This window comes from Colletes gigas, unplaced genomic scaffold, assembly GCF_013123115.1.
Source record: "Colletes gigas isolate AHSC1104 unplaced genomic scaffold, ASM1312311v1 Colletes_gigas_Sc00020, whole genome shotgun sequence".
NCBI lineage: Eukaryota > Metazoa > Arthropoda > Insecta > Hymenoptera > Colletidae > Colletes > Colletes gigas.
This window is the reverse complement of record NW_025106649.1, coordinates 4,067,329-4,093,232: the sequence shown is the minus strand read 5'-3', so window position 1 is coordinate 4,093,232 and position 25,904 is coordinate 4,067,329. Positions and strand designations below refer to the sequence as shown.

General features: G+C 36.4%; 4 protein-coding genes across 6 annotated transcripts; 2 read left to right on the top strand and 2 right to left on the bottom strand.

The window, feature by feature from the left end:
* Positions 1–37: 37 nt before the first annotated feature.
* On the bottom strand, positions 38–6,981 carry LOC122400897 (syntaxin-1A-like). The gene is made up of 10 exons (XM_043402632.1): positions 6,562–6,981; positions 6,204–6,299; positions 6,015–6,108; positions 5,881–5,955; positions 857–1,054; positions 708–781; positions 490–627; positions 266–376; positions 136–198; positions 38–73 (listed from the first exon to the last, which is right to left on the bottom strand). Exons 1-10 carry the CDS (start codon positions 6,592–6,594, stop codon positions 38–40), a joined length of 918 nt encoding a protein of 305 aa, XP_043258567.1. The 5' UTR covers positions 6,595–6,981.
* LOC122400731 (condensin-2 complex subunit D3-like) lies at positions 1,561–5,798 on the top strand. The gene is made up of 2 exons (XM_043402341.1): positions 1,561–5,267; positions 5,327–5,798. The coding sequence occupies exons 1-2, from the start codon at positions 1,729–1,731 to the stop codon at positions 5,796–5,798; spliced, it is 4,011 nt and encodes a 1,336-aa protein (XP_043258276.1). The 5' UTR covers positions 1,561–1,728.
* A 1,325-nt stretch (positions 6,982–8,306) lies between the features above and the next one.
* LOC122400935 (ankyrin repeat domain-containing protein 29) lies at positions 8,307–24,270 on the bottom strand. 3 transcript variants are annotated; one of them, XM_043402717.1, is made up of 11 exons: positions 23,974–24,270; positions 19,737–19,832; positions 19,563–19,662; positions 19,280–19,476; positions 18,610–18,720; positions 17,110–17,208; positions 10,211–10,309; positions 10,036–10,134; positions 9,293–9,490; positions 9,064–9,159; positions 8,307–8,584 (listed from the first exon to the last, which is right to left on the bottom strand). In XM_043402717.1, the coding sequence occupies exons 4-11, from the start codon at positions 19,325–19,327 to the stop codon at positions 8,387–8,389; spliced, it is 948 nt and encodes a 315-aa protein (XP_043258652.1). In that variant the 5' UTR covers positions 19,328–19,476; positions 19,563–19,662; positions 19,737–19,832; positions 23,974–24,270; the 3' UTR covers positions 8,307–8,386. The 3 variants fall into 3 exon arrangements, with proteins under 3 accessions (XP_043258652.1, XP_043258653.1, XP_043258654.1); XM_043402718.1 differs by lacking the exon at positions 23,974–24,270 and adding an exon at positions 19,937–20,134 and having other exon boundaries at positions 19,280–19,449; positions 19,563–19,832; XM_043402719.1 differs by lacking the exons at positions 19,280–19,476; positions 19,563–19,662; positions 19,737–19,832.
* Positions 24,271–24,860: 590 nt separating this feature from the next.
* Positions 24,861–25,901, top strand: LOC122400928 (40S ribosomal protein S21). Its single transcript, XM_043402703.1, has 4 exons — positions 24,861–24,935; positions 25,022–25,079; positions 25,310–25,445; positions 25,531–25,901. Exons 2-4 carry the CDS (start codon positions 25,030–25,032, stop codon positions 25,594–25,596), a joined length of 252 nt encoding a protein of 83 aa, XP_043258638.1. The 5' UTR covers positions 24,861–24,935; positions 25,022–25,029; the 3' UTR covers positions 25,597–25,901.
* Positions 25,902–25,904: the final 3 nt, after the last annotated feature.

The following is a 25,904-nucleotide window of genomic DNA, read 5'->3' as shown; positions in this document are numbered from 1 at the left end:
TAAGTATTATACATATATTAATACGTTATTGATAATCTTAGTGATAACATTTTTTTAAAAATACTGAATGCCACTGTTCATATAATAAATTTTTCACTTTTATACCAATTTCTGTTTCTTTTTTTATAAAAGGACGACTATTATTAAAAGAAAAATAATTATTATTATACTGATGATAATACCAAATTTCATTTTCCTCTGGAAAAATATTCTGTATTAGTGTAGTTATTTTTCTAAATATATATTTACTTTGTATTATAAATACCTTTCTGTGTCTGTGACTTCTTTGTTCTGCTTTCTTAAGATCGGCACGACCATTATCAACATTATCTGCAGTTTTACCAGCAAAATATTCCACGCTATTTAATTGTTCTCCCTGCACAAAAAGAAATTAAAGTCCAAACGGATGTATTTTTAATACAGCGAGTTCTCGATTTACGCAATTCATTGCTATACTTACTATAGTTCTATTTATTCTTTGGCACTTACCTGTTTTTCAATAAGAAATGCCATTTCAGTAAACATGTCCCTAATTTCTGTAATAGATTTTTCCAATTTTACTATGTCATTGTGTCTACTTTGTATATCTGATAACTGTTGTCTTGCAATTCTGCTATCTTCTAAAATCTAATAGTTAAAAAGTTTAAGTCTGTTTACGTTTATAAACAAAATAGTAATTCAGAGATATCTACATTCTGAATACTTACATTATCAACAAATAAACTATTTTCGTGGGAATCAAGTAGCTTTTCCAGTTCTTCTCTTGTGATATGCTTCCTGACTAAAAAAGTAAACGATGGAATAACATGGAGTTTAGGTAACGGAAAATAATTTGAAACTTTTTGTGAAAACATACTTAACATTTTTTGTTGTTGTAAAAGTAAACGGCATTTTTCGTGATATCTCAACATAGACGTGTTGTACTCTTCCATAACTTCTGAAAACAATCGTAACATCGACGTGTATTGTAACGCTTTAATTCGAATATGCACGGGCCCATTTCTTGCACTTGATAGTGTTAAATCATCAATGGCAGCAATTTCCTTTCCCATTTCTATAAAAATGTATAAAAATATTTAAATAGTTTATACAAAATAAAGTAAAATTTTAAGTAATTGAAAAACTCGTTCAATGAAAAATTATTGTTTCTTCATAAAGTTATAGTTAGTAACGATATTTTTAATCTCACGTGACCTAATACATATACTTTTATAAATGATTTTGCCCGCGCAAAATATAAGCTAATATTAATTAAAATATTTTTTGCATAATATGATCCAATTATGAAATACTCTCGATTAATTATTCAGGATACTGATTATTTGTATGATATATAAATTATATATGTACTAGTTTCTGATCATATTTAGAAAAAATGTACAATGTGTGGGAGTTGCGTGCAAAGTTACGTTGCACTTTGCAACGAATTTAATTGGTTGGATAGTTTCCCGCTTTCGAATGGACGCCAGAGTCCCTTGTAGAACTTTTTATATTTTGAGCGAGATGTTCCTCAGTAAATGTTCAATAAAGTTTTCTGTTAATGTACATCATAATCGAATTACAAATTTGTTATCGATACGCGCTCAGAAAATGATAACCTGAGACTATAAATTTTCTTTATCGCGTGATAAGTTAAGGTTATGTTTATATTTTGCAAGATATTTAAAGAAATGTGATAATAATTGTAGTTTCGTTTTAAAATGATTTAAATCGAATACAGTTGTTACCATGGAATCTCTAAAAATATTTGACAATTTTAAATTGAGTGATCTAAGTGAAGACTGGATTCAATCCATTTGGGATGCAGAATTTATGTTTTTCAAAGAACCACCTGATGAGTACCTCATGTTTTTGGAGAGTGAAGGCATGAGACTGCTTTTACATGAGTCTTGTATAGCTGTAAAAACCTGGCTAGCCAAGGGTATCAGTCAAAATGACTCGGAACATTACTCTGATATATCTTGGAGCAAATTAATTTCAATGGATATTAAGGTGCATGCTCTTTTACCTATATTGGGTTACATAATAAAAAGTGGCCAGGCTAAAGAAGCTGAGAGAGACTCAAGGCAATCATGTCTGTATGCAACTAATTTATATTTCATACTTTTGGCTGTTCCTGGTAGCAATGCATTTAATGTATTTCATCCAAACTTGTATCAAAGAGCCATTGAAACACTGAGAGTAAACTGTGAGCTATTACAACCGCCTAACAAAAAACGTAACAAAGCAGTGAATTTAGATGATTTTAATATTAGTGATGAATCAATAAATGATAATATCCTCTCACCCAGTGAAAAAAAAGGTCTAATGCAAAATTTGAATATTATCATTTCTAGCTTTACTATGATGATAAAATCATTTTGGTTTAAGAATCATGCACAATCATTAGATATTACTATTCATGGATTGCTTGAAGTTACAAAAGTAGAAAATGATTGTGTAGATTTTCAATGTAATATTAGACAAAAAGGTACCACAGAAATTTCATTGACAAAAAATGCTTATTTGGCTTTGGAAGAATTATGTGATAGTAAGCATGGAGCTGTTAAAGTTACTATAACAATTATTGCAAAATATGTATTACCTCGTTTATTATGTAGTCATATGGACACACAAGTAAAATTTATCACAACTGTACGTGAATGTACTTTTAACTTTTTAAAAGTTTTATTAGAGGCATATGAGAAAGATGCAAAAACTGCTATTATAATATTAATACAGCACTTAATGCTGAATTACCCAGACAGACTTGAAGCTCGTCAAAAGCAAGCTAGTGTACTGATAAAACTCTTTGGAATATGTAAACAAAATATTATACTAGAAGCCTTTAAAAATGTAATACTATTATCACATCATAATAAAATACCATTCAGAATATTTGCTCAAGAGATAATTGGAAAGTTATTAATTGAATCCTTTTTGATGGAATGCAATATGAATGAAAGTCTAAAGATTCAAGCAAAAAAAATATTCCTTGCAATTGTATTAAGTAGATGCATGGACTGTTCAAGTATGGTGAGAGGAAAAGCCATGGCAATAATTGCAGAGTTTACTGAGTCCAATAATGAAATAGACAAGGCAATGCTACAAACTATGTTTAGAGAGTCTGATCCAAATAAGAAATTCCTTTCGTTCGACGAAATAAAGGATGCCCTATCCAAAGACATTGATGTATTACCTGGTTCAAATGTTTTAATAAACATGCTGATTGAACGAATAGAGGATGAAAGAGCAATGATACGACGAAGTACGTTGCAGATTTATAGAAATTTAATTCTAATGTTTCCAGCATTGATGAATGAAATAATACCTGTAATTAGTCGCCGGTGTCGAGACCCAACACTAACGGTCCGACGATTTGCTGTACAAGTATTATCTCAAATTTTACAACAATTCCCAGATAATTCTCAACTTCTGGATGAATGGACAAAAACTGTTGTACCACAAATATTTGATATAGAAATTAAAGTACAAGAAAAAGTACTAGAATATTTACAGGAGTTATTATTAAACGGAATAGTAGATCCTTCTATGTGTTTTGATACCACAAGAAGTACTTTACCATGGAATATTCTAAATACATTAACTAATATGAAAATGCGAAAACATTTATCCAAGGCTTGTAACTTATGGGTTAAAGCTGGTATTATTACTAATTCTGTAGTAAAAAACATACAGTCTCATATTGGAACAAACAATAATATAGGAGCATGGATTTTTTTAGCTGCACTGGCTGAAAATATCAAGTTGCCAAACATGAATAAATACATTTCAAATTACAAGGAAATTTTTGAAGAGAATGATTTTTATACAAGTTTAGTTCTGCAAGTTTTAAAATATTCATGGAAGTCCTTGGATAATGATGTTTTGGAATGTCTTCATGTTTACCTTTACAAATGTATACAGGAATTTAAAATCAACTTTGGTTTGATTAGTATTTGTTTGGACATCATACATAATATAATACAGTATTTAAATCCCAGGGGTAATAATTTACTGGAATCAAATATGCTGAATTTAATAAAGATTTCAGAAATAGAAATTACGAAAATTTTAAAAAATGAAAACTTGGCTGTAGAAGCTGCACCTAACTATTTAAAAGCTATGTTTACTCTAGGACATTCTACACTATTGTGTACTTACAAAATTTCACCATTAACATTACGAATTTTACAAGGGGTACTTCTAGAATGGGAAGTTCTACCAGAAGCAATAAAAGAAATACAAGAGTTACGAGCATCAGCTGTAATTATTCTTGGTCAGCAAGCAGTGCGGGATCGTGAGATTGCAAAAGAAGTAGTACCAATATTTGGTAGATTAATGAGACAGGAAACAAATCTAAATTCAGCTACTGAAATTGCTGTTAAAATAAACACTGCAAAGGCTTTAGCTGATATTTGCATTAGATTTACCGCATTAGTTGAACCTTATTTGCCAGACATGTGTGTCAGTATGAAGGATTCAAGTCCACAAGTTCGAGAAGCTATCATGGTGATATTCATCCAGCTTCTTCTTGAAGATTATGTAAAAATTAAGGGTCCATTCTTTTTTCATATGTTAACAATGTTGTCAGATTCAGACAATATGATTCGCGAATTAACAATTTTCTTAATAAAAGAGAGGCTTTTAACAAAGAATAAAACGTTAATATCACAACAATTTTTACAAAGTATATATCACTATAACAATTATCAATCCCAGCACAAAATTTACCATCAAAGAATGCGTGAAAAGGAAAGAAGAGCATTAACACTTTCTGGGAAAAAAAATGAAGATAAACGACGAACAATTTATGATTTTATGTTGGATCATTTAGATCCTCCAGCAAAGATAAAGTTACTTGTAAAAATAACTAGTCAAATATTTGGCGGAACTTGTGTTGATTCTGTTGATATTAAAAAAGAAGAAGGAGCATGTGTTTTAAGGGATGCATTATATGTAATTGGTAATGATCGTTTACGATTATCATCTTTTCACAAACATGGAGAAGATGATCAACAAGAATCTGAAGAATCTACAGTTCAAACAATGACACCAGCTGCTAATGCAATAACCATTATTATTGAAGGAATAAAAAAACATGGTTTAGAAGTTTTATTACCTTTATTAATAAAACTAAGACAAAAATTATCAGTTTTAAAATCTCCATTGGAAAATGATGTGAAAAGACTTTTGGTGAAAACATATTCAGAATATAACAAAGATCAGTTGTCGAATATATTGAATGAATACCCAAATTTGGAAAAAGAAGTGGAACAGTTCAAGAGGTATATAAAAATACTGTTTAATATGTTATTAATTGTTTACTAATTATAACGTATTTCAGGCAAGTGGGAGATGTCAGTTGTGAGGATGAGAACTCTAATGAAGAAGAAAATTCGCCAACCGAAATAAGTAATCAGATTAGATTAACCAAGAATTCAGATTTAGAAACACACAACATATATCCTTCAGTTCGGCTACAACGTATTTCAATTTCTCAATTGTCAACCTCAAAAAGTACATCTACAAACGTTTATCCTCCACTTTCACCAACTAGTTCTTTAGACAGTTGGCATCCTACATCTTCAACACCAATTTTACGACTACCTTCACCCTCACAACCTGGTCCAAGCACAAGTACACCTAAGTCATCCAGTTGTTTTGATTTTCACATTAGTGATACATTAGTGGACCATGTTTTAAAGGCTAGAAAACTTTCTACTTTCTTTCAAAATGCAAAAAAATTAAACAATTTTGAACATAAAACAGTAGATATAAACAAGTCCCAAATTCAAGATGATAGTGAGTCTGATTAGGATAGGTAAGGCAAAGTATTTTTGTTCCTTTATTTTTCTTTATGGTGCAATTTATAGAAGTAGAAAGAAAAATTTTACATACCTCGTAATTTTCGTTGGACGCGAAATGATGTTTGTGAAATAGCATACGTACGATTTTCCAATTCTTTTTGTATATCTGAAAAACGAGAATTATTAATTATGAAATATGGAAAACATTTGGTACTTTGTTCTTACCTTTATTTGTGTGTGACAGAACATTATTATGTAAATCCTTAACAATAGAAGTATTCTCAACAATAAGATGTATTAATGCACGAACTTCTTCAACCTGTATTAATATTATTTATATGTCTACTGCCAATTTTAAAGTCTGTGATATTTGAATGGTGACTTAACTATGTACATATGTGTATGAATACATACTTCATCCAACACTTCCTTCAATTTTCTATTTTGAGATATGTTGATGTGTACATCTTGTAAAAATCCTTTACCAAATGTAGTGCTACCCGTTTGACCCTAAATATAAGTAGATATAAATATTACATGCACATCTGTATTTCATTAGAAAACTAAGCACTGAAAATAATATTTAAAGAACATAAAGAGTATATTAGCTTTTCAAACTAAAGTTATTTATGTTTCAGCATTTGTTGCGGTATATTTTATAGTTTGTATCATTAATGTGAATAACGTTTTCACGTGTAATTTTATAAAATTTAATGTTGCAATATAAGTGATAGTTTTAACTCTTCATTATACTGAGTGATAAAATACTAACAGCGCGTAACTCTGACATTCGATCGCGGACCATGATGAGTATTGCTTGAGAATCAGCGTGTAACTGATAATTCTATGAATCCGACACATAAGATGTGTGTCTTATATACTATCTTATCAGTGTAACAAAGATAATTGATAAAAACCAACGAGACATAGGCATTCTAATTTATAATTGATTATGTTCATTTTGCGAAAACTAGTTTAAAATTTGTGGTTAGTCCCTGTACTGAACTGTTTGACACACTTCTCAGCTAAACTGTATTACCTTAACTAGAAGATGTTTTGCATTTAAAATGAAATAGGAAACAGACACTTAGCAGATGGGATACAAGGATGACTTTGACATGAATTATGCACCTTTGCCTTGTACTTTCAGCTTTGTTTTTGTTACAGCAGTAATATTCTTTTTCTTTATCACAGTGACTCATTTTTTTAGGATGATACAGATTTCGAACCTTTGTACATACATCTTGATACAAGTTCTTTTTTGTGGAAATATTAATATGTACACATGCTTATTTATGCAAATGAATTCAGAGCAAAAGTATAGCTTAGCTTATTAGTGTGAATAAAAAAAATAGATTGTTGAAAATAATGATGTTTTTTGCTTGAATTAAATAGAAAAAATGTTTAATGACCTTGTTTGTATATAATAAAAAATAATATTTAATATATAACAAATAAACTATTTTGTATAGAATTAAGAAAATGTTTGTAATTAACACTTCAAACTTGATTATAATTTTTGTATTAATATGTACAGCAAAAACTTTACCTAATCTGTGATATCATACAAAGTAAAAATATTCGATATTTATGTATAACATTACATATACTGAGTATATGTTTTATATAATTTTAAACCCTCTGAATAAGTACTTGTTATTTCAACACTGCAAATGTAAATAAACATTAACACCTTGGGAAAACAGTATATGTATTTATTACATTGTAAAGTAACACCAAACAAACAATTATAAAATATTTCATAACGTTATATTCAAATAAAACATCTTAGTATCATCTTACAGCATAAGTTTAAAACTTAACCGCTTAATGCTCTAACCCAAGTATCTTCTGATAATGCATATTGGGCATTTAAAAGTACAATCAATATAAAAGCTATATAAGTAGATTTAATCAACAAAAAAAAAAAGAACGTTAAGCGGTTAATTTTTTCTTTGTTAAATTCTTACGTTTTAACTGTGCGTACTGCGTTAACTTTACAGTATATAAATCAACAGGAAGAAATAGATATCGTACTACAAAATTATTCAATTTTGTATTCTCCAAGGCAAATCAATCAGTCTTATACAATTCTCAATTAGAACAAAACGATTGTATTATTCGAAGGTATATATTATATCCGTTAACGTTGAAGATTTTTATGTAACGACGAGTTCAATGCTAACAAAATATATAGTTCTATTCTAAAAACAATTCTACGGGATGTATAACACACTACACCGACAGTAAAAGTGCTTTGAAAGTTCATGGTAAAATATGTACAACAAGAGAATGCATTATAATGTATTTTACATTATAGAATGCACAAAGCTGTTTAAAATCCCGTTTACATTTCAATCTTGTAACGCTACGGAATACAATAAGATTGCACTTACTCGATCACTTTACGTATAAAGTGTCTAATATAGTACATCCAACGTGTAACATGTGTATATATATATATATAATACATATATATATATATATTATATTCTCTTTAGAAATACTGATCTCTCCCTCACAGGTCTATAGTTTTTCTTCTGTTATTTTGTATATTAATTTTTATTTTACTGGGCGGATAAGAAACGCGGACTTTGCTAAGACGTTCCCGTTCGTGCTCTAACTTTATCCTTCAGATAATTGGCGACCTGCGTTTGCGAGTGCCTAACAGCCAGTTGAAGAGGCGTAACACCCTCTTGATTCACAAGTAGAGGGTCCGCTCCTGCACCTACCAGTTGCCTTGCAACAGTCATTTGTCCTGTTAAAGCTGCTGCGTGTAGCGCGCTTTCACCGTTCTGAAACAATGTTATGTAATTCATTAAATGACATTGTTTCCCATCTTGGGTCGATGAACTTTCGATTCCAGATTTCTTCGGTACATCTCTGCAAAATTCCTATTGTTACAACTTGAGTTTATTCAGGAAACAAATTGCGCGACGGGTTAATCAAAGGGTATGGTGGGGATAAACTCTCCATGGCCTTAAGTAGCTAATAGAGTTTGTTTCGACGGCGTATAAAAGAAGTGTACTGAATTCAGCCTTTAACGGCCTTCGACGCTCAAACGTGCTCCGCCTCGCAGAAGTCTGGGAAACGCCTAATTCTTGAAAAGTACTACTTGAATAAAGCACTATTTAACACAAACGTTACAGGGAGAATCCTATATTTCACCCTCACTATATAAAGGAATCCTAGTTGGGGTGTAATTCACTGATGAATTCTTCTTAGTTCTCTAATTAAAATATTCGATTCCAGCGTAAGAGATACGTTTACTTACTGGAAGAATACCGAGCGATGGACGATACTTGAGCAGCTCACCAACGACAGCGGTATGGCCTTTATGGGCCGCTTTAAAAAGCGGTGTCGCTCCATCCTACAAAAGAAGGTGCAACAACAATTAGCGCTGAACGCATCCAGGACACTCTGAACCGACCGATCGTTCTCCTGGCCGCCTCGATAACGGAATCCAGATTCCTGCCAGTTCTCCGATCATTCGCGAGACTTACGTGTCTGGTGGCATCGACCTTCGCACCAGCTTTCAAAAGCCTCCTCACGACGTGATCGTGTCCCATTTGTGCTCCTATCCATAAAGGCGTGGCGCCGTCGGTTCGCACCGCGTCCGTCTTTGCTCCGTGCTCCAGGAGGACCTCCAAGATGCGCACGTGGCCATTTTGAGCGGCTATGAACAACGCCGTGGCACCGTCCTGTTTAACCAATTGTTGCTTTTTATACATTTTTTCTTCTTGCGAATCTTCTAAACGTTTTGCGGTACAACATGCTTGACTTTTAGGTGGTTCAGAGTCCACTTAAAAATCGGATTTTAAAAATGGTTCCAACTAACGGCCAATAGTTCTGGTTAACATGCAGGGATCGTTCAGTCGACGGTGCTGGTTAAGGAGTTATTCTTCTTAGTAACCAGAGGAAGGTGTTATTTGGGAATTTTGTTGTTAAAGTGTTCTTTTGTTTGAGGTGTTAGCACTATTAGCATCTCGGCGATGTGTTTATAGAAATTTCTTCCTATGTCTCTTGAAGAGTGCTCTTTCAACAGTCTACAGCGTGTGTTAGAAGCAGTTAAATCTTTTTATTCGTTATTCTATATAACTTTTGTTCTATACTATCTTGTAGTGATTAACTTCAGGCCCCGATAAGATTAAATTCACTCTTTGAATTTACATTTACTCTTTTGACATTCATTCTTCGCTAATCGAGGTTTTCGCTAATTTCTAGCGAATACTCGAGCGAGTTTTACCTTCATGTGAGCGTTCGGGTTGGCGCCCCTCTCGATTAAGCCTTCCACCACGTCCAGGTGACCACACTGGCACGCGACGAAAAGTGGGGTACCGCCGTCCTGCAATCGCACCAGAAACCGTCGAGTTTCCTTTTCACGCTTCGTTAAGCGGTTTTTGGTTTCTCTAGAAACTTACTATGCTGCAGGAGTCTACCACGGAACCGTGCTCCAATAGTAGGCTGGCGATGTCCATGTAGCCCTCCTGGGCGGCAAAGAAAAGCGCCGTGGTGCCGGTCTAAAAATGCAAAGCGATAAAAGTGCTTACGTTTTTGGTGGAAGACGCTTTACAATTTTATGGCCCGGGGGAAAAAACGCAAGACGAAGCGTTTCACGAAGCAGGAGACTGGTTCTACTTTGCGCTAAAGCAGTAAAGTTTAAACGGGAGCACGAAAAAAGGAGTCGTTGAGTGGCCGATTCCCTTCACTAAAAAATTTATGACCGATTAAATAAATCTCTCTTTAAAAAACGATTTAAAATTATACTAGAGAAGGCATAGGAGTTAACACAGTGTTCGGGAACAGGTGTTCCTCTTGCGTCTGTTCTTCATCCGAGCAGCCTGTATATTTTATTATTCGAAAATAACTCGGTGTTCGCGTCTGTTGCCCGGTTTCCAACCGAGCGCGAGATCAATATCTGCATTTTTATTTCTACGAGAGAAGCGCCAGCCGTCGAACAAGAACGCTCTTCGACTTTGAAATGCTTGAAAGGCTCCGACGGAAGGGGAGGGGGGTGCGACAATTTCCAAAGAAAGTATATTGGACGATAATTATCAGGGAACGAAGAGAAAGGTGTCGCTTGAAAATAGATGCCGTGAAAGAGACAATGAAATACTTTGATCCGCTGGAGGAACAGAAGAGTACTTCTAAGGTCTCGAGTAAGAGCAAGATTGTTGAGAAATAAAGGTTACAGGGTGTCTGAGTGGCGCCCTGGAGGTTGAGTGATCTTAAGGGAAGTCACCGTGTCACAAAATTGTAGTTGGCAGAAAACAGCGATCAGAGCCCAACACCGACAGTGCGTCCTCATTCAAAATAGATCGAATATATATACATGTTTCTAAGAAATGCTCCAATAATCTTGATTGCTTTCACGAAGTATTCAATGTGTACTATACATTTTATCATACAGGGTGTTCGGCGACCTCTGGGAAAAATTTGAATAGGAGATTCTAGAGACCAAAATAAGACGAAAATCAAGAATACGAATTTGTTGTTGGAGGCTTTGTTAAAAAGTTATTAACGTTTAAAGTTCCGCCTCTACTGAATTTTTTTCTTAAAAATGCGCAGGATTTCAGGGGTATGTCTATTTACCAAAAACGATTGTAATTGAACCCCGCAACCAAAAATAATTTTTCCAGAACGATTTGAAATTTTTTCTTTTCGCCGAAAAATTTAGGCACCTACTACCCCTGTCGATTTTTCTTAAAAATTTCTTTTTCATTTTTAATACATTTGTTTGACGCTCTACAGAAAAGTAGTCTAATACTTTTTTGTATGTAGTCATGGGCTGTGCTTCAGAAAAAAATTTCAATGAGATACCTTTACTATTGTAGGAGTTATGGTCATTTGAAAATTGGACCATTTTTATGGGGTTTTTCTCACTTTACAGTGTCAAGGAACAACTTTTTCATTATTGTTACAATTTCTACATATTCTCCACTTAAATAGGCGTTGTTTGCATTTTGGAACATTAAAATCCTTCAATCCGTTCAGAAGTTATGATGAATTTCGGGGAACCATTTCTGGCCACAGATTACATTTTCGGTAAAGAATTTTTTTCTTGAAAGTGCGTGGGATTTCGGGGGTATGTGTATTCACCAAAAATGATTGTAATTGAATCCCGCAACCAAGAATAATTTTTTCAAAAAGATTCGTAATTTTTTTTTCCTGTCGAAAAATTTCACATCTCGAATTTTTTTCTAGAAAATGGGTAGAATTTCGGGGGTATGTCTATTCACCAAAAATGATTACAATTGACCCCCGCGACTGAAAATAATTTTTCCGGAACGATTTGAAATTTTTTAATTTAATTTTGTTAATGACTTTTTAACGAAGCCTCAATCGAGAAATTGATATTCTTGATTTTCGTCTTATTTTGGCCTCTAGAATCTCCCATTAAAGTTTTTCCCAAGGGTGGCCAAACACGCTGTATATTCAATGTAGAAAGTCAGAAACGCTCGAAAACTTCCATCGATAGATTATCTCAAATGTCAAACACGTCTAGCCACCGAATAATTAGCGGCGCGCATTCGGCATTTAAATGTTACGTTCTCCGCAAGTTCCGCATGCACACGCGAGACTGGTTCGAACCGGCCATGAATTTCAAATTTTATTGCCGCCTGTCATACCTTTCATATTTGTTCTGTGTTATTGCAATTGTGTCTCGGGGACAGTTTTTGCCATGACGGTAATACTCTGCAGGAAATTGACAGCGAGAGCGACATCCTGCCGCCTTGTCGCGACACAGAGGCCGTTATAATGGGGCAGAGGTGTCCTCGTCTCAGGAGAACCGTTGCAATATCGTCTAATGAATATGTAAAATTGATGTTTCATCGGGTTAACTTCCTATTCCCGTCGAAGTAAAGGAACATTCCACTTGGCAATTTATCAATCATCAACAAAAGGTTGACAAAACTATAAAGGAGAAGAAAAAATATCGCGTGATCGCATACATAGCTACTAGGTTCTCAGTTTCGAGTTATAAATATGTATACAAAGTGAGTGCTGAAACGTCACGTCTTATTCATCATCGTCTCCGCACTGTTCAACTCTGAACTAGCTCTCACGACGGTAATTTACAACACGAACGGTTTTGTCGCGACTGTGACGCAACGCCAATATCATTAGAAGAAACAACACGCTAATGGAAGGCGAGGTATCGTAATAAACCTTCGCATGTATCAATTGTAGCCAAACTATGGCTCCTATATAAATATCATAACGCACTACTGCAGTAATTGGTACATTATCCCTATGTATGAAATACTATTCCAAGAGTCTCTGGAGGTTTGACAAGGTTTGGTCACCACTGATACATATGAATATGGTAGCCAGCGACCACCCAGCAATATAAATTCTCGATACATCCCCGAAATAAATAAGCATAATTAAGCTTCCAAGTTTGAATAGGAATTCATCGGCAAAGGAGAGAAAGTGCCGATGCGTGTCACGAATATCCCCGAAAGGAACAGTCCAGGACGATGCATACTGGACCTGTTCGTTCAGCAGGTATACGTGTACTTTCACTGACGTTGTTCTTGTCTCGAAGCATCGGCGATCATCGACCAAAAACAGTCCTATACCGTTCGTCGTTCGACTCTAGCCGTACACCGGTCTACGTTCCTTCCCTTTGTCGGACGTTACTCGCTTTTGGCCAGCCAGAGATCGCCAATGCAATCAATCCTCCGTCGTGCTACACGTTCCACGGAGTCCCGGTGCTCTTCGAACCGTGTCGAGTCGAGGGACATAATACCTATCCATTACAAACCGCAGAAATTCTATAACGGCGATCAACCTGTCCATCTAGTCACGGCAAAAGTCGCGTCGCGGTCACGCATTTTTTTCCCGTCCGCCTTCTACGTGGACGCGATGAAGCGTGCTGCAGGTCGAGGGACCAGTTCTCGAAGGAGATCTGGTGTCTCTTAATGCGACGATTTCGTTTCAAATTCGAGAGATTACCAAGTCGATTATACATTCGTGCTTCTTAAAATTTAACGTAATAATATTGCACACGAACGCTATTCTTTACGCCTGATTCGATTTATTAGTTCGCTGTTAACCACTTCTACCGTCCACTGCCCCGTACGACCGTACCAATTAATGCACGTCGTTCAGCGTAGAGGATGCTTCGATGGATGGCGGGCATCGGCGATTTATAATGAACTCGTTACTTCCTGCCGCAATCTGCTTTCCAGCTCGCCGCTACTTCAACGCGCGCGCGTTTATACGATACAACGCGTTTTCGCGTGCCACGACCGTCGATTTGTAATTCCGATGAACGCTCGCAAAGTTTGGTAAACGTCCAATATACCCGAGGAATCTGAAAATATTAAAAAACGTCAGCGAGCAAACCAGAGTCGTCGACGAACGATTTTCCATGGTAAAGTTCGTGAAACTCGATGCAATCCGGGGAATAGTAAACCCGGACGACTGTAAAGACCATTTTGGTCGATCGAAAGTCAGTTCCCGAACGAGGTCAAACACGAGGGATCAGTGTGTCACGAACGCCCACGCACGATTTTCGAGCCGATACCGAGGGCAATTTGCCGCGGCGTGTTTAAGTCGATCGTACGGTTTTACAAACGATCCCCGATGCTCCGCGTGAGTTGTTGCAAGCCGGTGGTTGCATATTACGGCAGACGTCGCCGTTAAAACGCCCTGGAAACACGCGAACCCGCGCACAAACGCGGTGTTTCGCTTCAGCAACCTTGAATCATGCTCGCGCGCGCGTTCGTTTTGTACGTCGGCACGTAAGGCCATTTAAGAGGCGAAATATTCGTCGAACGTAACCAGGCCGCGGTTTTTAGAAACTGTAGAACGAGCGTGGCTAATTGACCGACGTGAATCAATTCGCAATTAGGGCCGGGACGCGACTTCGCGAGAGCTAAGCCAGTAACACCTTAAGCTCAACGAGCATTGAGATTTTGTTCTAATTAGTCCTACGGGTTTCACTTTGGAGCGCGTCTGGTCGGAATTCGTCGTGATTTGGAGAGAGAGAAAAAAATGATCTGGAATTAAAAACGAACAATGAAGATATTTGTGGAAATAGGTCGTTGATCGTTGCGAGAGTAAGTTGCAAATAGGCAGCTACGAAACGTATCGTATGAACAGTGATGAATTATTCAAAATAAGAATGAATGTGATCTGGCAGAGGTATCTGTTTGAATATAAACGTTTCGACCTCCTTTTGTTGACCAGGACGTCGACGGTGACAATTTGAAGGTTCATTTTGGAACAGAAAGGAAAAGAAAAATATTTTGTAGAAAATAAGTAGATTTGACGGTCGCCGTTTGGATTATACTAAGAGAATCAAAACAAAACGCTTACGTATTTGACCAGTACTACTGTGCATACAATTTGTTATGGTTGTTGGAACGCATCGAAGAAATACATAAAAGATTACGAGAACATTACCCGCTTATCATTTACCTACAAGAGAACACATAAAATCCTGCCATGCGCGTATTTTCATATTCTTGGAATACCGGAAATAAATGTGCCTCGAGTTCCTAGGATTTTTGCATAGTACAGTGACCCCTCGCGAGTAGCAAGAGATTTCTTATCTCCACCATTTACTCTAACAACCCAGTCTCGATCGAATTGCAATCTGTAAAAAGTTAATCGACAGTGGATCTAGAAGATCTTAGTTCCTTAATCTTTTAACTATTCAATCGAGAGTTCTGATCGCTGACTGGCGAATATAAGCAGAACGATTCGCGGCTAATTGCGGTTCTCCCTTATGAATTCTTTATCTCGTCTGTTCGTTAACGTTTATTTTAGCCAGTGATCGATCCAGAAAACCGCTTCCCCAGCTTCCGTATATGAAAAGTTACAGTACTGGCGTTAATAGCCTCCACAGCTTGTGGAAATGAAAGAAGTAAAATTACATACGTCAGCGGCTGCGAATGCATTAAAACTCGCATTAGGAATTTATTAAGATCGTCGGATAATGGTATGGTCGTAACGGGAGCATTTCGTCATCAGTAATTTCACATACGAGTAACGAAAATAATTCTAGAACTCGGTGATCGCATCAGTTGTGCAATAGGTCATCGAGCGATTTGGACGCGCGTTCGCGTAATTCGTCCTCTTTTGTCGACGGCGTTCGTCGCTTCGATTCAATCTCAGAAACCGGAAACGCCGTTCTCCGGCCTCGCCTTTTTTTCCCCCTTTCGCGGCTCCTACATCTCGACTCATTTGCATACCGGTACCATCTTAACAAAAAGGTGAAAGAAAGGCGAGAAGACGCGTCGCGTTTCAATCTCGTGGAATTTAATCCTAATTCTAACGGAATGCGATTCCGAATGATCGAATCCTAATAGAATTACAGACGAGTAACTGGAAACCGAGGCTATTTCGCACAAACCCAATGATGACTTAATTTAACAAATCGCGCGATCGTTTTTCCTTTAATCGAAGGCTAGCCGGATGTGTTCCGTCCCCCAAAGTCGCGACGGTCGAATTTGCATACAATACCGTAATTCTCGATGGCGCGGGACACCAAGAAGACGTGGGCTCGACGATAAATCCTCGCTGGAGCCACTTAAAAAGGGCCACTCGACGGCTTCCTGGTGCTTGATGCTGCGAGCGAGCTTTTTGTGTCTCGGTGGACTCTCTCTTGCTCGCCAGGCCCTTTGTGGCCGGACGAAAGAGTCTCGTGAGTTTCTATTTTCGAAAAAGTCGCGAGACCAGAAAGACTACGTACTGCTTTTTCTGCGCGCGAGATTACGATCGACGTGAGCGTAATTTGCAAAGCTCGTTATCGGAAGCTAATAATACTCGGTATCTCTGGGATAAAGATCATTAAGATAAACGCGTAAACGTTATCAGTTATTGTACTCATTACCTACGTATACACAGTAATAACATATATTAGATAGCATGACACAATTCGTGAATATTAAAATATATGTTGGAGTCGTTGACGCTTCAACATATGCTGAAGGTCTTCTTCGTTCTTACTACCAAACAAAAAAGGTTTTACTAGTAGAATAGAATGACACAGTTTGACCGTTCTATTTAGAAACGCCTTGCATTGTTGAAGGGAATAAAATAAATAATGCGGAGGTACGCGAGGTCGGACGTCAGGAAAGATTTATTGACTTCCTAGAGTCAATAAGGAAGTTGAGCGTCTGGAGAAACGCTTGAAACTGCATTACGGAAGGATAAATCAGCTAAATCTGCAAGTTTCGGTCGCCAGGAAGACTATTTCCGCTGAGTGGGTAACGGGGTTGCGAGGACACGGACACGCGCGTGCTAAGCGAGATTCATTCATTCTGAGAGTTCATTCATGGCTCGGCTACGCGCGGTCAGGACTTACCAGCCTTCTGGCATTAGGATCCGCCCCTTGTTGCAGCAATTCGGTGACTGCCTCAATGTGGCCTTCGGCGGCGGCCAATATTAAAGGAGTCGTTCCATCCTGAAAAGAAAACGAAGGGTCAACGACTTGCTGGCGAAACTGACGCGAATCGATTTCGTCAAAACTACTAAACTCGAGCCAGGGCTCGATAAAATACACATTGTCTATTTCCAGCCTTTAGCCCTACTGTATCGAACTGAAATAGTCTGGTGCTTTTCCAGGGATCGAGTAGACGTTATCGTCAAATTAAAATATATACTTTCTAAGTTGACTTACAAAATGTTTAGACCTACGACCATCATTGACCTGTGACCCGCTATTTATTTTCAGCGTACCAAACAACTTTAACGAGCAGTGGTTACAACAAAGTTTAACTCTACTTTCATAATTACTGGCACGTATAACCTTTCCCGACATTGTTGCTATCCGTACCAAAACATTCCACTTTAATCTCAAGCCAGAGATGGGTTTCGTTTCAAATTTCACCCAGTTTCGATACGATGCCACAAGATTTTCATCGATCACATTGTGACAGAGCTGCAATCAGACGCAATCGCGACTCGGTACGTTATCCACGATGAGAACTAAGCGGCGCATTACTTTCTAATTGATCTAAACGGTCCGAGTTTTGCAACGAGCATTGCTGAACGGGCAATTAAGCCTCGTAAATCTGTCGCGTAACTCGCTCGATCTCTTCTAGTGCGTCCGGGAGCCTCCTCCTCGCGTTTCATATTTTGCCAAACTCTCCGAGCCCCGTGATTCGTCGTGGTAACGAGCCAATTGTTGGGAAGGTTCCCTCAATTGACGCAACTCCGCGACGGGGTCCTCAACGACCTCGTTGATCAGAGTCATCGTTTGCGAATTACAGAAGAGACGTTACTCGAGGAGTCCTCGGGTCCGAAAATAGCCGGAAGATCGTAAAGCTTGATCGAATTCCAAATTCCCTTCGAACGTGTCGGTCGCGAGTCCATCGGCGTCGCCAAAGTGGAGCATCGCGTATCCGCGCGTGATCTAATAAACCACTTTCGCGACAAGGAGCGTCGTTGCACGAGCTGCTCGCTCCTTTTAACGCCGCGTCGTTTGCATAATGAGCCCGACCGACCCACCGAGAGACCGGCGCCTCGTGAATTGTTCTTCGTTGTACGAAGGGTTACATGCGAGACGCCCGTAGCGACGTGCGGGCGAAAACGAACGACTGTCCTCGTTAAAACGTCGCGTCTGCCCCTCGATAAAACGCATCCAATCATCCCCTGCAATATTTATCTACTTATTTGCAGACGAGTTTCTTGATTTTCTAGCAAAGTATCTTGCTAAGACTGAGAAAAGTGGCTTCGACGACGGCTGAGTAAAAAGTTGGACAAGTTTGGGCTTTCCTTTGTCGAACAGCGGTAAAGAAGATCGATTCGTTTAAACGTTCCGAGCGGATTCGAGTTCGAAAGTTTTAACGAGGGGCTATTGTACCTTGTCTTTGCAGTCCACGTGAACGCGTCCAGAGTCCAACAGAATCCGAAGACGCTTCGCGTCGCCGCGAGCAGCTGCCAGGTGCAATTCCACGTCCCAAGGAGACTCTTTCTGAAATGAGAACAGAGCAAAGATAAAAAGGAAACTCGTTGTCGCGTGCGGAAACAACGATCGTCGAACGATCGGGCAAGGATACGTAGGGATGACTGAGTTATCGAAACTAGGTCGGCGCCAAACATTTCGGTCGCTCGAGGCTATTTCCCCCACTCCGAGGGACGTCGTAAACTCACTCTTACGACATTTTGCTTTGAAGAAACGAAAATTCAAATCGATATTGATCTGCGACATCTGTCAATTTTCTAACAACGTTATCGTCACATTGCATCGTTGGGAAATTTACACAACATACTAAAAATAAAAATATTTGTCCCAGTTCGATCAATTGCTCAATAACTCGGTAGTTTACAGTATTAAACAATAATGATCGTAATTTACAGTCATTAAATACTTATAATATCATTATTCTTTCAAGCAAAACGGTAGCCTACATAAGTTCCTATAAGAGTTTAATAGAATTTTCCTGTCTATCATGAAATACTATCAATTTTGTGCACGAATACGATGTAGCTTAAGTGTACATAGTAGTTAAGTAGAAAGTAAGCCTGATTACCTTATTCGATTTTCTGTACCCCAAAGCAATTTTTATTTTTCTGAACATACCAAGCGTTTCTTATCCTGCTGCAGTAAGTTTGTTATAATTTATACAGAAACCTCGATAAAACTGACGCGTAACTTGCAAGTAGCCGCTTCTCGAAGTTTGGAATTTGCTTTTAAAAGTGTCTATAGGTCAACTTTCATATTATGCTCCTACAACCATGAATAAAATACGAGGGATGAACGTTGGTTCTATTCTCTACTTCTGTTTGCACTTTTACCGCTCGTGAGAAACGCACTCGCTACCATCTGCCAGTTGTATATCGATTAGGCAATCATCATCAAGGAAGGTGGATGAACTGAACTCGTTCGACTGTAACTGAAATCGTTTTTGTGAAACTATGCGCGGTTTCACAATTTCTCCGCTTCTCACGCGACTCGAACTTTTAAAATATTTTTAGAACACAGAGCACCTTTCGAATGTCGAGCTGGCATGAGTAACCTATCAACGGAACTATGTAATCGGAGCTGCTTAATCCATTGCGCGTGCCACGCTAATCGCGATACACCTGAAATCACGATTAGACTGTGAATCGATAAAATTAGAAAATTGAAGCTGTAGTTATTCCGAATTTCTTTTCCATTAGCGATCTCATATTAAAACTTTACAAACCTTGAGATAAATGAGTTTTTTAACTCTCGTACGGCATCGATATTTTCTTTTTATTCCTTAGATAGACCAAACGTCGGAAATCGGTGAAACGTTCTACTAGTTTGTTCTAGCAATACGTGTTTGTAGGTCGACGCGCGACAAATACGACGATCGATTTGTATAAAAAAATCTCGTTCGATCTCAATCGACCATTTACAATTTATGGTCTCCAGAATCTGTGATTGTATACAGGGTGTTCGGACACCCTTGGGAAAAATTTTAATGGGAGATTCCAGAGGCAAAAATAAGACGAAAATCAAGAATACCAATTTGTTGATGGAGGCTTCGTTAAAAAGTTATTAACAATTAAATTCAAAAATTTCAAATCGTTCTGGAAAAATTATTTTCGGTTGCGAGGGTCAATTATAATCATTTTTGGTGAATAGACATACGCCCAAAATACTACCCACTTTCTAGAAAAAAATTCGAGAAGGTACGAAATTTTTCGACGGAAAAAGAAATTTCAAATCGTTTTGGAAAAACTATTTTCGGTTCCGGGGTCAATTACAATCATTTCTGGTGAATAGACATACCACCGAAATCTTGCGCATTTTCAAGAAAAAAATTCAGTACAGGCGGAACTTTAAGCATTAATAACTTTTTAACGAAGCCTCCATTAACAAATTGATATTCTTGATTTTCGTCTTATTTTGGCCTCTAGAATCCCCCATTAAAATTTTTCCCAGGGGTGGCCGGACACCCTGTATAAAAGATTTTGTCGCTAACCGTGCTCAGTGGGTATTTTCATACCCCAAATGATTTTAAATGAATTATTATTTGCGCGCATTTAAGAAAACATTTACATACTAAACATTAATTTTAATATAAAAATGATGGTTACACTTATTCTTAGTAGCTACGTATTAAAATACAATCTCACGTATATACAAATATTTTTTACATATTAATATTTTTTTAAGGTATGGTATTTTGTAAAACACTCTCCAATATGAAGGGGGACAGCACAAAACTTGCAGATGTAGCGTGTTTCGCTTCTTTTCCCATGAGTAACACATACTCTGCAAACCTTGGTAGGGAATTTCTTTTTTTCTGAGGATGGAATTTTCACAGGAATGTGCTGTTTCATGTTACCTGACAATCTTTGTGGATGATCTTTACATGGAGGCCTTTTATTACTAACATTTGATGGACCAGAAACATTACTTTCTAGATCTACTAAGTCTTCTGTTCCTTTAGGTGTAATCCAGTCTCTTGCCACAACAAGAAGGAACTGTTTATATTTTATTTTACTCTGAGGATTCAGTGTTTGAAATATTCTGAATGAATTGAAAAGACCACAATTTATTAAATAAAGTACTACATTTTTTGTCCATTTTGCTGACTTTCTGAGTATGCTACAGTATGAAAAATATTGGTCAGCAAGATCAATGTTTTTCATATATGCATTATACTGTACAACACACACTGGTTTTATTATTTCTTCTCCACTATCCCTGTTTTTTCTTCCCGTATTACAAAATGAAGCATCATGGATGGTTGATATCATTTTTACTTCTCTTGTATCTTTCCAGACTAACACTAGTATATCACCCTTTCTTCGAAATACTATTTCACCTTTTTTTAAAGTAGATACTGCATCTTGTAGAGCCTGTGGTAATTCACTATTTAATCTGATTATACCACACACTCTTGTTTTATGTTCTAATAAAGTACTTGCAATTGAAACACTCTCACAATAATTATTCTGATATACATGATGCCACAATTCTAGATTTGGACCAAGTACAGATAGAATAGTTTCGTTTAAACTTTTTCTTTCGTCGCTGTAAATTTCCATGTTACAGATGTAACCTGTATTACTTTCACGTACCATTCTCACAAGTAAACCATACTTTGTAATTTTACAGGGGTTGTATGTCCGAAATTTTAAACGTCCCCTCCATGTAAGTATACCCTCCTCTAATGATAATTGTTGCTTTGGCTTGTATACCGTTTTAAATTTGTTGACAAAGTATTCCAGAACTGGTTGAATTTTAAAGAGCCTGGACGAAAATTTGTCCATCTTTTCATTATCATTAAAATGCCAAAATGTCCAAATTTGTTGAAATCGATTTCTACTCATTGTTTGTGGAAATATTGGAGCAGCTAGAAGAGGATCTGTAGACCAATATTCCTTCCAATTGTCTTTTCTTGTTTGTCCCATTAGTAATATGAGGCCTAAAAATGTTCTCATTTCTGTTGGAGTAACCATAGACCATTTTAATATTTTATTTATCACTTCGTGCTTTCCTGATGTTTGATTATAATATACAAACAATTGGTTGCAAAACATTGCAAATAAATCATCACCAAAAATAATATTTGTTACTGCATTGATACTATTAGGCTCAGATGGTATAACTGTGACCCCCCAATTACCTTTGAACTCTTCCAAGTTTGGTAAAATGTCCACTGTTGACCAACTATCATCTTTACAAGAAAATGCCAAATCATGAGCAAGTTCATGAGAAAAATCTTCAACTTTATTCGACTTAAAAATACTTGAAATTACTACTTTATGTTTTTTTTCAGATTTAACAATCTCACTATCACTTTGTGAATACTCTGAATCAAAATCATTCTCACAGATATCTAAATCTTTCACATCTTCATCTTCACTTGGAATATCAGATAAATTGTCTGCAAATATTTCTGTAATTTTGTCATTCTGTTCATGAGTATCCATATTTACAAGACTTGGATAAACAATTACAAATATTAAATTTATATAAAAGTAGTGCAGTCTTATATAATATACTTTTCATGTAGAATATACAAGAAAAAGAAAAGTTCCATTCAAAATAATTATTTGGTTCACTGCTTTTTTTCACTACATAACAGAAATTAAATTTTTCAATCTGTGCTCAATGTGTATGCATGCAGAAAATGTTTGTTTCTATCACTTATTATAGACTAATCAATATTACTAGCTGACAACACATCTTATGATCAGTCTTTGAACGGTGATTAAATTGAATAAAAACACGAGATATCTCGTGATCCGTCCGTAGTGTGTTAACTACATTCAGCGTAGAAAATATTGGTTATTCAAGGTTACTGAGCACAGTTATCCCCACTATATTATTTGGTTCGACTACCTCGCTCCGCCCCTTGCATTTGAAAGACAGAAAACGCAAATCTACAGTTGCACTATCTTTGTCTCTCACACAAAGTGGGTAAACTGGCACGGTGTAAAAGTGAGGATCGCGCCTTTCACTACAATTTTTTGTCCACTTACGCTAATTGCAATAATTAATACGCTAACACATCGTAATTCGGATAGGCTCAAACAAAACAATTTCATGAAATACATACCCATAATCGATTTCACATTTAGATTGTACGTCTTTCGAAGATGAAAGAAGCATGTTTCAAATCGCATTGGGATTTTGCAAATCTTACCGGCGAGTATCAAGGTGAGTCACAATGTAATCATCGTTAATCATTTGATCAACAGAGTAAAGTGTTCGAAACTTTATCGCTATGCTTATGAATGACATCAGTTCTCTATTATGTTTTCCTTATCTCACCTATTTCTAAGTTCTCTATGTACACGACGAACGTAATGTAACCATTTACGATAAACACAATTTTTCGTTAATTACTTTCCGCGTACGCATACGTTGGCGCTCATACAACATGTGAACAACTGTTCCGAGGAAAAAAGACTGTCGTTTTAAGAATCACAACCTTTTCGAAAATATGAATTCCATAATTGATTATAAATATTTTGAGCGCGATATCTATACCACGTCACGTTTAATTAATATAAAATTTAGTTTCTAGAAACCGATAATCCAAGTGCAAAGCGAGTCTTCCTGCACAATGTATTAATATGATTAAAGTAGTACTTCGGGTTACCACAAAGCGGGTCCTTTTGTCTAATTTGAATTATATTCGGAGGAGTGATTTGTAATATTTAATTTAAAATGTTGTCAATATAAAAAATAGCATATATGATTGCGTACGATCAGATTTGAATAGAAAAAGGGATTTACCTTCATAGACATGTTCAACGTGCACGTGTAGCACAATTCGCACGGTCAACGTTTCGTTCTTATAACGGACAGATGAGTACACTTAACGTTAATGTTGCAATTGCATTGCAGTGTATCGAGCATGCTTACGGTTGCATGTCGCATGTCAATTGCAATGTGTTTATTACGAACAATGTTCCAACATTAGACACACTCTTGTATCACAGACTATTTAAAACGCGCGTGACCACTAACACGTTCTCTCGTGTTTACGAAACGCGAAGACACAACACGGGAACGTCATGACTTACCGAACGACTTCGGTCACCGAATGCCCGATGGAATTGTGCGATCGTAGTATTAGTCGTGGAACGTTTTCCTTAATGTCCACTTGGGGGTGCCACCTACCACGCATTTTGTTCTTTTATTCCATCACTGATAAGTTATATTCTTAATTCTTAATTTCAAATTATACAATAGTAAATCCTTTTAAAAATATAGAATAACATAAGTTTGAATCAGAGTTTATTCGTAAGATAAGTGATTTTATAAATACATTAATTTGGCGCCCACTCGAAAAACAATTTTGTAAGATTTGGGTTATATGAATCTTTTTATCGCGTTTATGAGCAAACTGCAGAAAGCAACAAGTTATTGTAGTTGAAAATGTTATTTAATATTCTATACAAATGAATAAGTACTTAAATAATTAAATAAAACTTTCGTTATGAGCTATAGGAAAGCACTTTGATGAAAGCACTGTTTGAATGATTTTAAAGTTGTTGAGAACTTATGAGAATTGATTTGTTACTCGTAGCCCTCTGGTAGTAAATTTCAAAAATATTGCAGAATGTTTAGGGACATATTAAAATCTATTGACAATGTTGGTACGCTTTACTCATTTTGCAACGTATCCGCAGTGTTGTCGAAAAAAGTTCCTTACCTTTTGGAGCCATTTTACGGCATACACCTAGCAAACAAAAGTGAGGAAATGTATCAAATTAATAAATACTAGCGTAATATTTCGTAGCAAAATGATACAGATTTTACATTTTAATTTCTATTATAGGAATAACAATGGAGAACGACAACGGAGTACTTGTTGACTTGTATATCCCGAGGAAATGGTAAGCGGTGCACGTGGTTTACATGCGTTGTCATGGAACGGAACAAGTTTGATTTTTTCATAGAAAATTTGTAAACATTTATATCAGCTCTTTTGTAAATATAAATAAAAAAATTTACGAAATTACGATACCAAGAGTGAACCTATAAAAGTGCAGACTATATCATTACATTTGTAAGCAAACAAGGTGATAGGTTAACATTAAATTACATGTAATAAATTGTTTTTTAGCTCGTCGAGCAATCGTATTATTCATGCCAAGGATCATGCATCTATTCAGCTGAGCTTAGCTGATGTTGATCCTGAAACTGGACGTATGACTGACTCCCAAAAAATGTATGCAATTTGTGGGGCTATTCGGCGTATGGTATGTTATCTATTGCTGCTAATATTTAATATTAAAGTTTCTAATATCTTGCATTAGAATAATAGTTATTTCTTAATTTTTTCAGGGCGAATCTGACGATTGTTTAGTACGCCTTGCAAAAAATGATGGTATTTTACCAAAAAATTTCTAATGTAAGATAATTTTACTGTTTCAATAAAATTATAAAAACCTAAATAATGTGTATCATTATACTAATTATTGTTGATGTTCAATTATTTACGAAAGCATTGTTGTATATACCGTTTATTATATGCTTTGTACAGATAGTTCCACATATGAAATAATGACTCTTTATATACATATATTATACAGAAAGAAAAATCTGGAATACTTCATAGTTTGTTTATGTAGGATAATACCTTTTCGTAATTTTGTTTCAGAAATTATTGTTATGCAACTTTCAGTTATATAAAAATAAAATTATTTTTAAAAATATAG